At 37.8% G+C, this 13,394-nt stretch overlaps 1 protein-coding gene across 1 annotated transcript in view; it reads left to right on the plus strand.

Moving 5' to 3' along the window:
• Positions 1-13,394, plus strand: part of LOC110026719 (acylpyruvase FAHD1, mitochondrial) — a 44,846-nt gene that overhangs the window by 24,263 nt on the left and 7,189 nt on the right. Inside the window, exon 4 of the mRNA XM_020727785.1 lies at positions 12,147-12,209. Within this exon, the coding sequence (XP_020583444.1) occupies positions 12,147-12,209 (63 nt within the window). The remainder of the gene's footprint in view (positions 1-12,146; positions 12,210-13,394) is intronic.

Genomic DNA, 13,394 nt, shown 5'->3' on the forward strand with positions numbered 1-13,394 from the left:
GTATAATAAATTATTATTTGATAGATTTATTCTATCTATCCTATGATTTATTGTTGAGAATTCATCTGAATCATTTTGAGATATATTAGAAGAGGGATCAAGTATCCGTGGAAGAGTAATGATATTCTCAGATTGAATTTTATAACATCTCTGTTATCATCTTGACTAACTTGTTCTACATCATGATTTATTACCAGATGAGAATTTATAACGGTCTGCAACTGCCATGATTCAGGGAATCTTACTTCATCCCATTTTATAGTTCTATTTGTAGCTATATTTGAAGCTAGCAAATTACTTTTTATAATTGTAGATCTATCTGTTGGCTTCATATTTTTTTTAATATTCGGTCATAAAGTATTCATAACTTTAAAATGAATTCGATAAATTATTGCGATTGTTTCAAATCAAAGTAAAAATTCATACCCTTGTAATTTGATTTGTATTTTAGTTGCTTCAAAGAGATTTGTCTGTTCGTGACAGACTTATATTTGGGAAAGTGTTAAGAAAACTGACCCATGACATAGACTAGTTTCCATGATACCCATCAATGATTGTGCCCAATTTAGGCATCTTGCATCACTTAAGCAAGCTAAAATTGAAGCGTTTAATCCTCGCAGAGTAAGATGTTTAAATGCTACTTGTATTAAGCTTATGTGAATATATTTATAATTTTCTAAGTAACTACTTAGATCTTCTTGGTTTAAGAGAGAAATTATTTTCTCTTGTTCATCTATCGTTAATGATTGTTCAACAGTTTTAATTGATGATTTGTCTTTAAAATCAAAAGTTCCAATTTTGTAGATTAGAGTTTTTCTACTTTAGGGATAGTCCATTTATTTAAATCTTCTTCATTTACAGGAAATTTCTGTAAGTCTCCATTTTTAATATTATTATTTCTTAATTGAGTTCTTTGTAAATTTTTAGATATTGTAATACTATTGTACCTCGAATAGGTGCTCATGAAAAGCTATCAGAAAAATATCTAGAATTCTTTTTCTTTAAATAAGTTTAATAGGGTAATCTATCATCAGCTGGATGAAAGTATTATTGTTCAACTAATGTTTTAATCCAAACGGGCCGAGTCAACAAGAACCAGGCAACAAAGCGTCCATCCCGGACATAAAAACCCCCACATGTGATGATGACCACTGGATTATATATAAAATATTTGTAATTTGAAACAGTTATTAGACAAAATAACTCATTTGTGAAAAACAAATACGGGAATTATAAAGAGCTTTTTTTTAAGGAAAAAATCTTTCCAAGTCGTCGCCGCTCTAAGTGCAAGGAACATCGTTTCCAACGAATGTTTTTAATTTGTAAGCCCTAGGTCCGACCCTTCCGGTGGATGATGTAGGGACCATTCCAAGTCTGATCTACTTTACTATTTGCTTGTCCCTTTGCAGCGGGATCAACCTTCTTTATAACCAAGTCTTCTGGAGCAAACGTTTCTTCTCGGACATTTTTGTTGAAGTATCTGAGTGTCCTTCGGTTGACTTTTTCTATTGAAGAGCCACATTAGCTCGGTTTTCCTCTACCAGGTCTAGAGCAAGCATTATTCCTTCGTCGTTAACTTTGCACCACTCCCCTAGTTCTTCGTCAAAAGTTTTGGCAGTCAGGACCTTTTGACTCTGATTGTTGTATTCTACTGGCAACATAGCTTTCATCCCGTGAGACAACATGAATGGAGTTTCTGGAGAATGAGGACGACGTCATCCAGATGACCCATTGCATTGAAGGAAGTAAGTCTGTCCATCTTCCTTTTATTCCTTCCACTTTCTTCCTTAGTAGATTTAGGATAATTTTGTTGGCGGCTTCCACACGGTCGTTAGGTTAGGGGTGATGCACTGAGGCGAACTTGAGGTTAATTCATTGGGTTTTACAAAAATCTTGAACTCTTTTATCATCAAATTGGGTGTTGTTGTCTGTGATGATGACAAGTGGCAATCTATATCAATAAATTAAATCCGTTTAGATAAAGTTTTGAACGACTGTTGCTGTTATGTGGGCCAGAGCCTTGGCTTCAATCTATTTGGAGAAGTAATCGACGATTACCAACAGGAACTTGCGTTTCCCTTTAAACGACAGAAGGGATGTCAAGTCCTCAAACGACGAAAGGCTAGAGGTTTATGATCAGATGAAGTTTTTGGGCTGGTTAGTGTTGTAGTGGACCGTATTTTAGACATTGCACACATCTCTGGAATACCCTTCTGCATCTTTCAGTAAGTTTGGCCAAAAATATCCATCGTTGGATCCGGTGGGCGAGTTTTTCTACCCCTGAGTGACTTCCACACTCTCTGACATGGGCCTCACGGAGAATGTCTTCAATTGTTCACTTCTCGGCATGGGCCGCCTCACGGAGAATGTGTTTAATTGTTCTCCCTAACATACTTCAGAAACAGGGACGTGGTTGATTTTTTGAATAGTTTTCCTTCGATCATTAGATACTGGGCAACCTTAAATTTGAATATTTTGTGATTGGCGATCTCCTCATCGATTTCCTCGGTCTCCAGATGACGAACATATGGGTCGTATTTTTCTTTTTTCAACATGAATCTTCATCGCCAGTGGTTCTTCGATGGTAGGCTGATCAAGCCTTTTGGGGTTATTCCTCTCCTAGACGAAGACTTCGAGACAGGAAATCAGTGATATGGTTTTCTTCTCTTTGGACATGTTAAATTTTGAAGCTGAAAAATTTGTCGATTTCAGCTTTTACTTTCTCGAGGTATTTTACCATTGTCTCATCTCTTGCTTTGAATTCTCCATTGATTTGGTTGACGACTTGCTACGAATCCTCCTTTAATTGCATATGGAGAGCACCCATTTCCGACACCAGGCGAAGACCTGTGATCAATGTTTCATATTATGCTTGGTTGTTAATAACTTGAAAACTTACCTCGATTGAGTGGTAAATGTTTTCGCCAATTGGACTGCACAAAAACACTTTGAGTTCGGTGCCTGATCGGCTAGAGGCTCCATTAGTGAATAGAGTCCAAGCGGATTTGTCAATCATTAGTTTCCTCTCGGCTTTTAGTGATTTGGAGAAATTTGTCAGGAAGTCAGTGACAGCTTTTGCCTTTATCGCCGTTCGAGTGATCTAGGAAATGTCGAATTCACCGAGTTCGACTGCCCATTTAGGCAGCCGACCAGAGTTCTCCGGCTGAGTGAGGATGGTTTTTAGTGGATGGTCGATGATATCTTGTACGGGATGTACCTGAAAGTATGGTCAGAGCCTATACTCTGAAATGATCAAAACAAAAGTTATTTTTTCCATTATCACATGAATTCAGCATCTCTGAGGACTCGAATGATATAGTATACAGGGTATTCCTTCTCGAATTCTTCTCTGACCGGACCTGAGCTAACGGCCTCCGTCCTGACCCACAGGTAAAGGGAGAGTTTTTCCCTTGGCTTTGGGCTCTGAAGCAGAGGGGGAGAGGCGAGAGATTGCTTGAGGATCGCAAAGGCTTCTTAACATTCGGCTTTCCACTCGAAGCATTTGAGTTTTCCAGGCACTTTGAAGAAAGGAGCGCACTTGTCTCTTGATTTTGAAATGAACCAGCTTAGCCAACCAATCGGGCTGTTAATTTTTGTATTTCTTTAGTGTTTATGGGGGATGATATATTGATGAGTGCTTGGATTTATTCGGGGTTGACTTTTATGCCCTCAGAAGTTAGTAAGAACTTCCGGAATTTGCTCGCCGAGGCTCCGAATGTAAATTTTATTGGATTCAACTTCATGTTAAATTTTCAACTTCATGTATAAATTTTTACCTAAAATGTTAAATTTTAGGTATAAGTTAGTAAGAACTTACCTAAAGTATGTTTGATTTGTTTTTTGACGAATTGTTTTAAATCAGTCATTATAAATATTAAAACTGGCTTCCGATTGCGGAGATGGATTTTCTACCATATTTGAGTATAATAAATTATTATTTGATAGATTTATAGATATATTCTATCTATCCTATGATTTATTGTTGAGAATTCATCTGAATCATTTTGAGATATATTAGAAGAGGGATCAAGTATCCGTGGAAGAGTAATGATATTCTCAGATTGAATTTTATAACATCTCTGTTATCATCTTGACTAACTTGTTATACATCATGATTTATTACCGGATGAGAATTTATAACGGTCTGCAACTGCCATGATTCACGGAATCTTACTTCATCCCATTTTATAGTTTTATTTGTAGCTATGTTTAAAGCTAGCAAATTAGTTTCTATAATTGTAGATCTATCTGTTGGCTTCGTATTATTTTTAATATTCGGTCATAAAATATTCATAACTTTAAAATAAATTCGATAAATTATTGCGATTCTTTCAAATTCAGGTAAAAATTCATACCCTTGTAATTTGATTTGTATTTTAGTTGCTTCAAAGAGATTTGTCTGTTCGTGACAGACTTATATTTGGGAAAGTGTTAAGAAAACTGACCCATGACATAGACTAGTTTCCATGATACCCATCAATGATTGTGCCCAATTTAGGCATCTTGCATCACTTAAGCAAGCTAAAATTGAAGCGTTTAATCCTCGCAGAGTAAGATGTTTAAATGCTACTTGTATTAAGCTTATGTGAATATATTTATAATTTTCTAAGTAATTACTTAGATCTTCTTAAGAGAAATTATTTTCTCTTGTTCATCTATCGTTAATGATTGTTCAACAGTTTTAATTGATGATTTGTCTTTAAAATCAAAAGTTCCAATTTTGTAGATTAGAGTTTTTCTACTTTAGGGATAGTCCATTTATTTAAATCTTCTTCATTTACAGGAAATTTCTGTAAGTCTCCATTTTTAATATTATTATTTCTTAATTGAGTTCTTTGTAAATTTTTAGATATTGTAATACTATTGTACCTCGAATAGGTGCTCATGAAAAGCTATCAGAAAAATATCTAGAATTCTTTTTCTTTAAATAAGTTTAATAGGGTAATCTATCATCAGCTGGATGAAAGTATTATTGTTCAACTAATGTTTTAATCCAAACGGGCCGAGTCAACAAGAACCAGGCAACAAAGCGTCCATCCCGGACATAAAAACCCCCACATGTGATGATGACCACTGGATTATATATAAAATATTTGTAATTTGAAACAGTTATTAGACAAAATAACTCATTTGTGAAAAACAAATACGGGAATTATAAAGAGCTTTTTTTTAAGGAAAAAATCTTTCCAAGTCGTCGCCGCTCTAAGTGCAAGGAACATCGTTTCCAACGAATGTTTTTAATTTGTAAGCCCTAGGTCCGACCCTTCCGGTGGATGATGTAGGGACCATTCCAAGTCTGATCTAGTTTACAATTTGCTTGTCCTTTTGTAGCGGGATGAACCTTCTTTATGACCAAGTCTCCTGGAGCAAACAATGGAGCAAACGTTTCTTCTCGGACATTTTTGTTGAAGTATCTGAGTGTCCTTCGGTTGACTTTTTCTATTGAAGAGCCACATTAGCTCGGTTTTCCTCTACCAGGTCTAGAGCAAGCATTATTCCTTCGTCGTTAACTACGCACCACTCCCTAGTTCTTCAAAACCTGAGGCAGTCAGGACCTTTTGACTGTTGACTCTGATTGTTGTATTCTACTGGCAACATAGCTTTCATCCCGTGAGACAACATGAATGGAGTTTCTGGAGAATGAGGACGACGTCATCCAGATGACCCATTGCATTGAAGGAAGTAAGTCTGTCCATCTTCCTTTTATTCCTTCCACTTTCTTCCTTAGTAGATTTAGGATAATTTTGTTGGCGGCTTCCACACGGTCGTTAGTTTAAGGGTGATGCACTGAGGAGAACTTGAGGTTAATTCATTGGGTTTTACAAAAATATTGAACTCTTTTATCAGCAAATTGGGTGTTGTTGTCTGTGATGATGACAAGTGGCAATCTATATCAATAAATTAAATCCGTTTAGATAAAGTTTTGAACGACTGTTGCTGTTATGTGGGCCAGAGCCTTGGCTTCAATCTATTTGGAGAAGTAATCGACGACTACCAACAGGAACTTGCGTTGCCCTTTAGACGACAAAAGGGATGTCAAGTCCTCAAACGACGAAAGGCCAGGTGTTTATGATCAGATGAAGTTTTTGGGCTGGTTAGTGTTGTAGTGGACCGTATTTTAGACATTGCACACATCTCTGGAATACCCTTCTGCATCTTTCAGTAAGTTTGGCCAAAAATATCCATCGTTGGATCCGGTGGGCGAGTTTTTCTACCCCTGAGTGACTTCCACACTCCCCGACATGGGCCTCACGGAGATTGTCTTCAATCGTTCACTTCTCGGCATGGGCCTCATGGAGAATGTCATTAATCGTTCTCCCTAACAGACTTCAGAAACAGGGACGTGGTTGATTTTTTGAATTTCTTTCCTTCGATCGTTAGATACTGGGCAACCTTAAATTTGAATATTTTGTGATTGGCGATCTCCTCATCAATTTCCTCGACCTCCAGATGACGAACATATGGGTCGATACTTTCCTTTTTTCAACATGAATCTCCATCGCCAGTGGTTCTTCGATGGCATGGTAGGCTGATCAAGCCTTTTGGGGTTATTCCTCTCCTAGACGAAGACTTCGAGACAGGAAATCAGTGATATGGTTTTCTTCTCTTTGGACATGTTAAATTTTGAAGCTGAAAAATTTGTCGATTTCAGCTTTTACTTTCTCGAGGTATTTTACCATTGTCTCATCTCTTGCTTTGAATTCTCCATTGATTTGGTTGACGACTTGCTACGAATCCTCCTTTAATTGCATATGGAGAGCACCCATTTCCGACACCAGGCGAAGACCTGTGATCAATGTTTCATATTATGCTTGGTTGTTAATAACTTGAAAACTTACCTCGATTGAGTGGTAAATGTTTTCGCCAATTGGACTGCACAAAAACACTTTGAGTTCGGTGCCTGATCGGCTAGAGGCTCCATTAGTGAATAGAGTCCAAGCGGATTTGTCAATCATTAGCTTCCTCTCTGCTTTTAGTGGTTTGGAGAAATTTGCCAGGAAGTCAGTGACGGCTTTTGCCTTTATCGCCGTTCAGTGATCTAGGAAATGTCAAATTCACCGAGTTCGACTGCCCATTTAGGCAGTCGACCAGAGTTCTCTGGCTGAGTGAGGATGGTTTTTAGTGGATGATCGATGATACTTGTACGGGATGTACCTGAAAATACGGTCAGAGCCTATGCTCTGAAATGATCAAAACAAAAGTTATTTTTTCCATTATCACATGAGTTTGGTTGTCTCTGAGGACTCGAATGATACATTATACAGGGTATTTCTTCTCGAATTCTTCTCTGACCGGACCTGAGCTGACGGCCTCCGGGTCCTGACCCACAGGTAAAGGGAGAGTTTTTCCCTTGGCTTTGGGCTCTGAAGCAGAGGGGGAGAGGCGAGAGATTGCTTGAGGATCGCAAAGGCTTCTTAACATTCGGCTTTCCACTCGAAGCATTTGAGTTTTCCAGGCACTTTGAAGAAAGGAGCGCACTTGTCTCTTGATTTTGAAATGAACCAGCTTAGCCAACCAATCGGGCTGTTAATTTTTGTATTTCTTTAGTGTTTATGGGGGATGATATATTGATGAGTGCTTGGATTTATTCGGGGTTGACTTTTATGCCCTCAGAAGTTAGTAAGTACTTCCGGAATTTGCTCGCCGAGGCTCCAAATGTAAATTTTAATGGATTCAACTTCATGTTAAATTTTTAAGTGTTTGAAAAGTTTTTTTAAAATCTTCTATATTTTATGCGACTGACCGACTCTTAACTAACACATCATCAACATACACCTTAATATTTTTTCTTTTGGTTTGTAAAGATTACCTTCATGAGGTGCTGGTAAGTCGCCCCAACATTCTTGAGCCTAAATGACATTACATTATAACAATAAATTTCTTCACTAGTAATAAAAGAAGTTTTTTCAACGTCAGCGACATGTATCTTAATTTGGTGGTACCCGGAGAATGCGTTGAGGAAACTTGGACCTGAATGACTGACCGCCAAGTCTACCAATGCGTCCATCCTTGGTAGCGGGTATGCATTCTTCGGATAAGCTGAATTCAAGTTAGTGAAGTCAACAAACATTCTCTATTTGCCATTTGCTATTTGCTATTTGACTTCTGCACCATCAAAATGTTGGAGATCCATGTGGGATACTACACTTCCTGGATGTAGCCATCGTCCTTCAACTTCTATACTTCCTCTCGGACAGGTCCTATTAGTTTTGTGGCCGAGCTCCCGATCTTTTGCTTTACCAGTCGAGCAGATGGGTCTACGTTCAGTCGATGGCATGCTGCCTCGATTAGTACACTAGGCATTTCAGCTGCCGTACAGGCAAAGATGTATCGATTTTCTCAGAGGGTCCGGATCAACAGTTCTCTGTGTACTGCATCAAAAGCTTCATTGATTAGGAAATATTTTTCCTAACTCCCCTTCGACGATTGAGATTTCAAGGGTGATCTCATTGGTCTTGAGGCCTTCTCTCAAATTCTGAATATCCAGAGGTCGTTCTCCACATTGCTTATGGCTCGAAGGTAACAAGTTCCCTCTCATCGTGATGACTTCTCTATCCCTAGAAACTTTGACCGCAACGTGGTTAGTAGAGACCATCTCTCTGAAGTTGTTGAGAAGCGGACAAACAATTATAAGTATTATACGTCGGTGGAGAATCCACCAAGAGGAAATCTTCTCTCGACGTGAACTATTTCTCATTTTACTCCCAACTAACTGTAAGCTTGATCATTCCGAGCGCTTTCTTTCTCACTCGAGAAATCGTATAATGGTTCAGCTGGTGCAATCATTCGGTTGGCGGTAAGACTTATTTTTTCAAACAACTGTTTAAACAACACATTGACAGAGCTCCTGATATTGATCAGGATGTTTCTCGCCTGATGATTATTGATCACTATTGTCACCACAATAGTGTCGTTGTGGGTGTTTTCTTTCTGGGGTAAATCCTCGTCCTTCAAATAGATGGGTGGATGGCTTTTTGGATTTTAGGTTGAAAGCAGCGGCACAAAGTTTCCCAGTGTGTTGCTTCTTTCGATTCACTCGCCGGGATGGTTTGGTCTCTCCAAATATGGCGGGTACAAATTCTGCAATGTGGATGGTGTTGGTGCGAATTGGTCCGTTCGGTGCTCCCCCGATTGGGGCCTTACACAACCTTTGAGTTACGGCTCCTGGGGCGACAAATTCCTTCAACTTTTCTTCTTTTAGTAGTTCCTCGATCAGGCCCCGGAGGCGTCTACACTCCTCTGTGTCATGACCGTGATCCCTGTGGTACTTACAACATTTTCTGTTATCTCGGAGAAAAGCACTGATTTTCATCGGTGGCGCTTTCTTGAAAAAAATTCTTATCTTGGAAGGCATCTACTATCTCCGCCATTGATACCCTCAGAGGAGTGGCCTAAGGGACTTCGTGATCAACTGCGGTCTTTCGTGGTACTGAGTCGGTTGCTTATGATATTAGACCAACCGTTGATTTCGAGTCTTCTCTCGTCTTCTTTGGTCGTCTTGATGATGAGTTGTGTTATTGCGGGGGTGACTTTCATAGCGTGGACGGACGGGTGGTCGTGCGTTCACCCTTGGTTTCCACCCATTTCTTTGCGATGGTCGCTTCTGGTTTTTTTTTTGTCGGAGGGCTTGGGGCATTTTCATATGCATCGATATATTTGTTAGCCATCTCTAGCAACTTGGCCAAGCTCCGGGGCTCCGCATGGTCGAGGTCAAAATGAAATCTCTCTGATCTCAATCCCTGCATTAGAGCGGCCTACTCCATATCAGGTGTCAATGTCTTTCCACCATCGGGGCGGTTCCGACGCTGTCTCCGGTAGATGGTTTGTCTCTTCTCATTATGCGGGTGTTGTGAAAGTGGTTCTTGATGGGCACACTCCTTCTAGGATGGGGACTGCTCCAAGGACCTCTGCTAATTGTCCCTACATTTGATTCGTGATCTGAGTTCTTAGATCTTGCAGTCTCTGTTGGGCAAATCCTTGCACGAATTCTCTAGTACACCCTACCTCCACTACGTCTCTTTGACTAGTTTCTCCCTGTTGTTGTTGTTGTTGTTGTTGTACTCCTTTTTTGTTGATGACATTATGTCATGCTCACTGCACCTAAAAGAATGTTGAGTCCAAAATGTGTTTAGGAATCACACCCAAGGAATAGAGCGTACGCTGAGCAGAGCTAAGAGATGAAACTAGTGGTTAACACTGGAGCGTAACCTTTTTATCGTAAAATGATCTCTATTTATAGACATAGGGGCATGAACTTTACAATTAAAAACTTGGCCTCTAATCATTAACTTCTTAGGTGTTCTTTTGGTAAATTACTGGAGAAATATAATAGAATAACAAGTGATATTGTCTGAATGACATTAGGTAGGACGATCGTTCAAATCCTAGTCAATTGCTTACCTTCAGGTCACTACGTCAGTAGTCGATCGATAGTGATTTCGCTACTTGATCGATTATATCTCAAGGTGAACTGTCTGGCCTGCCTTTGGATGACTTTCTGACCCTGGGGTTGTTGACCGATCAGATAATTTTATGTATGACCAATCGGCCAATCCTCCATAGAATCATCCATTCTTCTTTGGTCGCCGCCGTATTCGTGTTGTGTTCTTAGACGGTCGCTCTACCTTCCAACGATTTGGCATAACTTTATGTTGCTCCGGCTTCCTTCAATAGTTTAAGGATGTTTAATCCAATAGTTGCGAGAGTCTACTTTTATGAAAACTATTTAGTAGTCCTTTTGGAACGTTGACTTAGGTAGTTTTCCATTAAGAACTTTTACGAATTTAATTTTTTTTTATTGGATAAAAAGTAATTAATTATATTTATTTTAAGTATTCTTTATGAGATTAGATTCTTACATCATAATTTTAAGAAATTTTTATTAATATTCATTTTTGCCATTCGTTAACTTATATCTGTTCCATAAATTTTCTTAAACAAACAGACAAACTCTTACATTACTTTATAAAGCAATTTTCATATGATCTTACTGAAAAAATATATGCTTCATAGCACAACATAACACAAAACAGAGATATGATATGAAGCCTTAGTCTATCCCCAACCTTATCATTTTTAAGAGTATCGTTGTTATCATTTTTCTTCTAGCAGCTCTACCGAACTATGGGAAAGCATCTGTTCAAGAGGTGAATTTTGTTTCTTGAATTTCTCACATGCTTTGCATTAATTATGGGTCTGATATGAATTAAGCAGGCTTAATAATTTACTATTATGAATTCTATATTATTTCTTTGTGGTGCATTGTTGTATGTCAATTATGCAGTTATCTTAAAAGATTAAATTTCATCAAGCTCAGTTCTTATAGCTGGCTGTACATATTGGGTCATGGGTGTAACAGTTGGCATCTACTTTTTCCATTTAAATTTGAAAGTAGGGCTGCAAATGAGCCAACTCGGAGGCTATTCGGGTTGAAGTCATTTACCAAAAGCATGTTCAAGCTTGGCTAATGCTTGATTTGAGATGTTGTGATATTGTTCATGCTCTGTTAATTTGACTATATTTTGTTTGAGCTTGGTCTTATATCGAGTCATAATCAAGCTTTGTATCGGTCTTATATCGAGCTTTAATTGTGTTTTTAAAGGGTTTATTCATGAGCTTTAAATAATATTGTTCACTATCATAAATGAATTAAGCAATAAAGATATTCAAGCTTGTTCATTTAACATTTAAATATTTATCAAAATGTTCATGCCTGTCAATAGTTAATCGAGCGAACATGATGAGCATTTATCAAGCTGAGTCATGAGTAACTTGTCGAATGGTTTGTTCATTTGTGACTATTTAAAGGTGCTTTACTCCAGGTAAGACTATGAATGACTTTTTATTCTTTTTTTTAAGTATTATACTTAGTTTTAGAAGTACAAATTCCAACTTGCTGTCCACATTTTGTTCGATGCTTGTTTATCCCATCTTTAATACTTTAACCAGCCTTTACTTTTCTTTTTTAACATGATACATTTAACTGTGCCCGTCTGAGTTGATTTCTATGAGTTTGGACTATACTTGCTCGATGTTGTATAATACTGTTAGCTTTCAGACTTTTGCAATACCATAGCCGCGAAGCGTGCTTCTTCAACTCTGTTGATCTGATCTGATTGGATGACTGTTTATTAGCTTTTGTGTAGTCTGCAGGTCTTCCTTGGACAGTAGCTAAAGGGCAGGACACCTTCACCCCAATAAGTGCTGTCGTAAGAAACCATGATTTCTAACTTTTTCTTAATAATATGTTTTAAAGTTAATTATAGATATAATGCTAAGCTTTTCGAGGCACAATAACATGTGCTTAGGTATTGTTTAATATTAGTTCTATCCTCATTAATTACTTTTAGGCAAGTTACTATTGCTATTGTTATTCTGTTATATACCATTCAACTTGATTCTATTGATGCACCTTTCATCTATGCTTTTCTTAAGTTTATCTTTTGCGACATTATCTTCATTAAGTAGCTTCACTATCCTTATCCTACTAGTGATGTTTGATTTATTATTACTTATTTGTTCACTTCCTTTGAGTGCACATGTCTTACTAACTATTATCATAATATTCAGTCAAGCTTTTTGGTCTACGCTTCCATTTCCTTGTCTCTCATATCGATTATATATCTAATCACATGATTCATATTTAGCTCTATTTTCACATGTTTAACTTATGTAAGTTTATTTTGTGCCACCATAATCTCCATAAGTGTTACTCTCACATCTTTTGAAATACAAGTTCCTCATTTTAATATAAATGTTTTTGCACAACTTATTCTTGAGCAGCATTTTGGCATCATTTATTGGAATAAAGTAGTGTGAAGAGATAATCATTGCTTATGTTTACTTGTATCATGGTGATAGGAAAGTAACGAGTTTCCACATAAAATAAGGCAAACAAAATATTTTACTTTCCCAACACTGATCAACACAAGCCGAATATATAAAAAATAAACACCCACAATTCGAGAGGTAGGTGTTCTCTCGCATATCCTAAACCTAAGATTCAAGACAACAAGCACACATACCCTAACCCTAGACATATTAAGCTATATTTACACCCCACAATAATATGACTAAATTCCTTTTTTGACTTGCGCCTTTTCAAATTATTTAGCGGCCGACACCATAGGCTCCTGTCTAACATTACTCCCCATCCACAAAGGCACCTTGCCTTCAAGGTGGAAGGGAGAAAATTGTTGCTGGATCAAGTCGTATGTCTCTCATGCGGCATCATAATCTAGCAATCCTTTCATTTAATCAACACTTTTTTCCTACTTGTCAATTTTTTGTGCATTATTTTTAACTCAAGTGGCTCCAAGTGAATTTTCATTGCATTTATATCTTTAACCAATTGAACTAATTCTGTAGTTTCTTCCAATCCTCACAGTCTCAGC

This window comes from Phalaenopsis equestris, unplaced genomic scaffold (assembly GCF_001263595.1).
Source record: "Phalaenopsis equestris unplaced genomic scaffold, ASM126359v1 Scaffold000399, whole genome shotgun sequence".
Classification (NCBI taxonomy): Eukaryota; Viridiplantae; Streptophyta; class Magnoliopsida; order Asparagales; family Orchidaceae; genus Phalaenopsis; species Phalaenopsis equestris.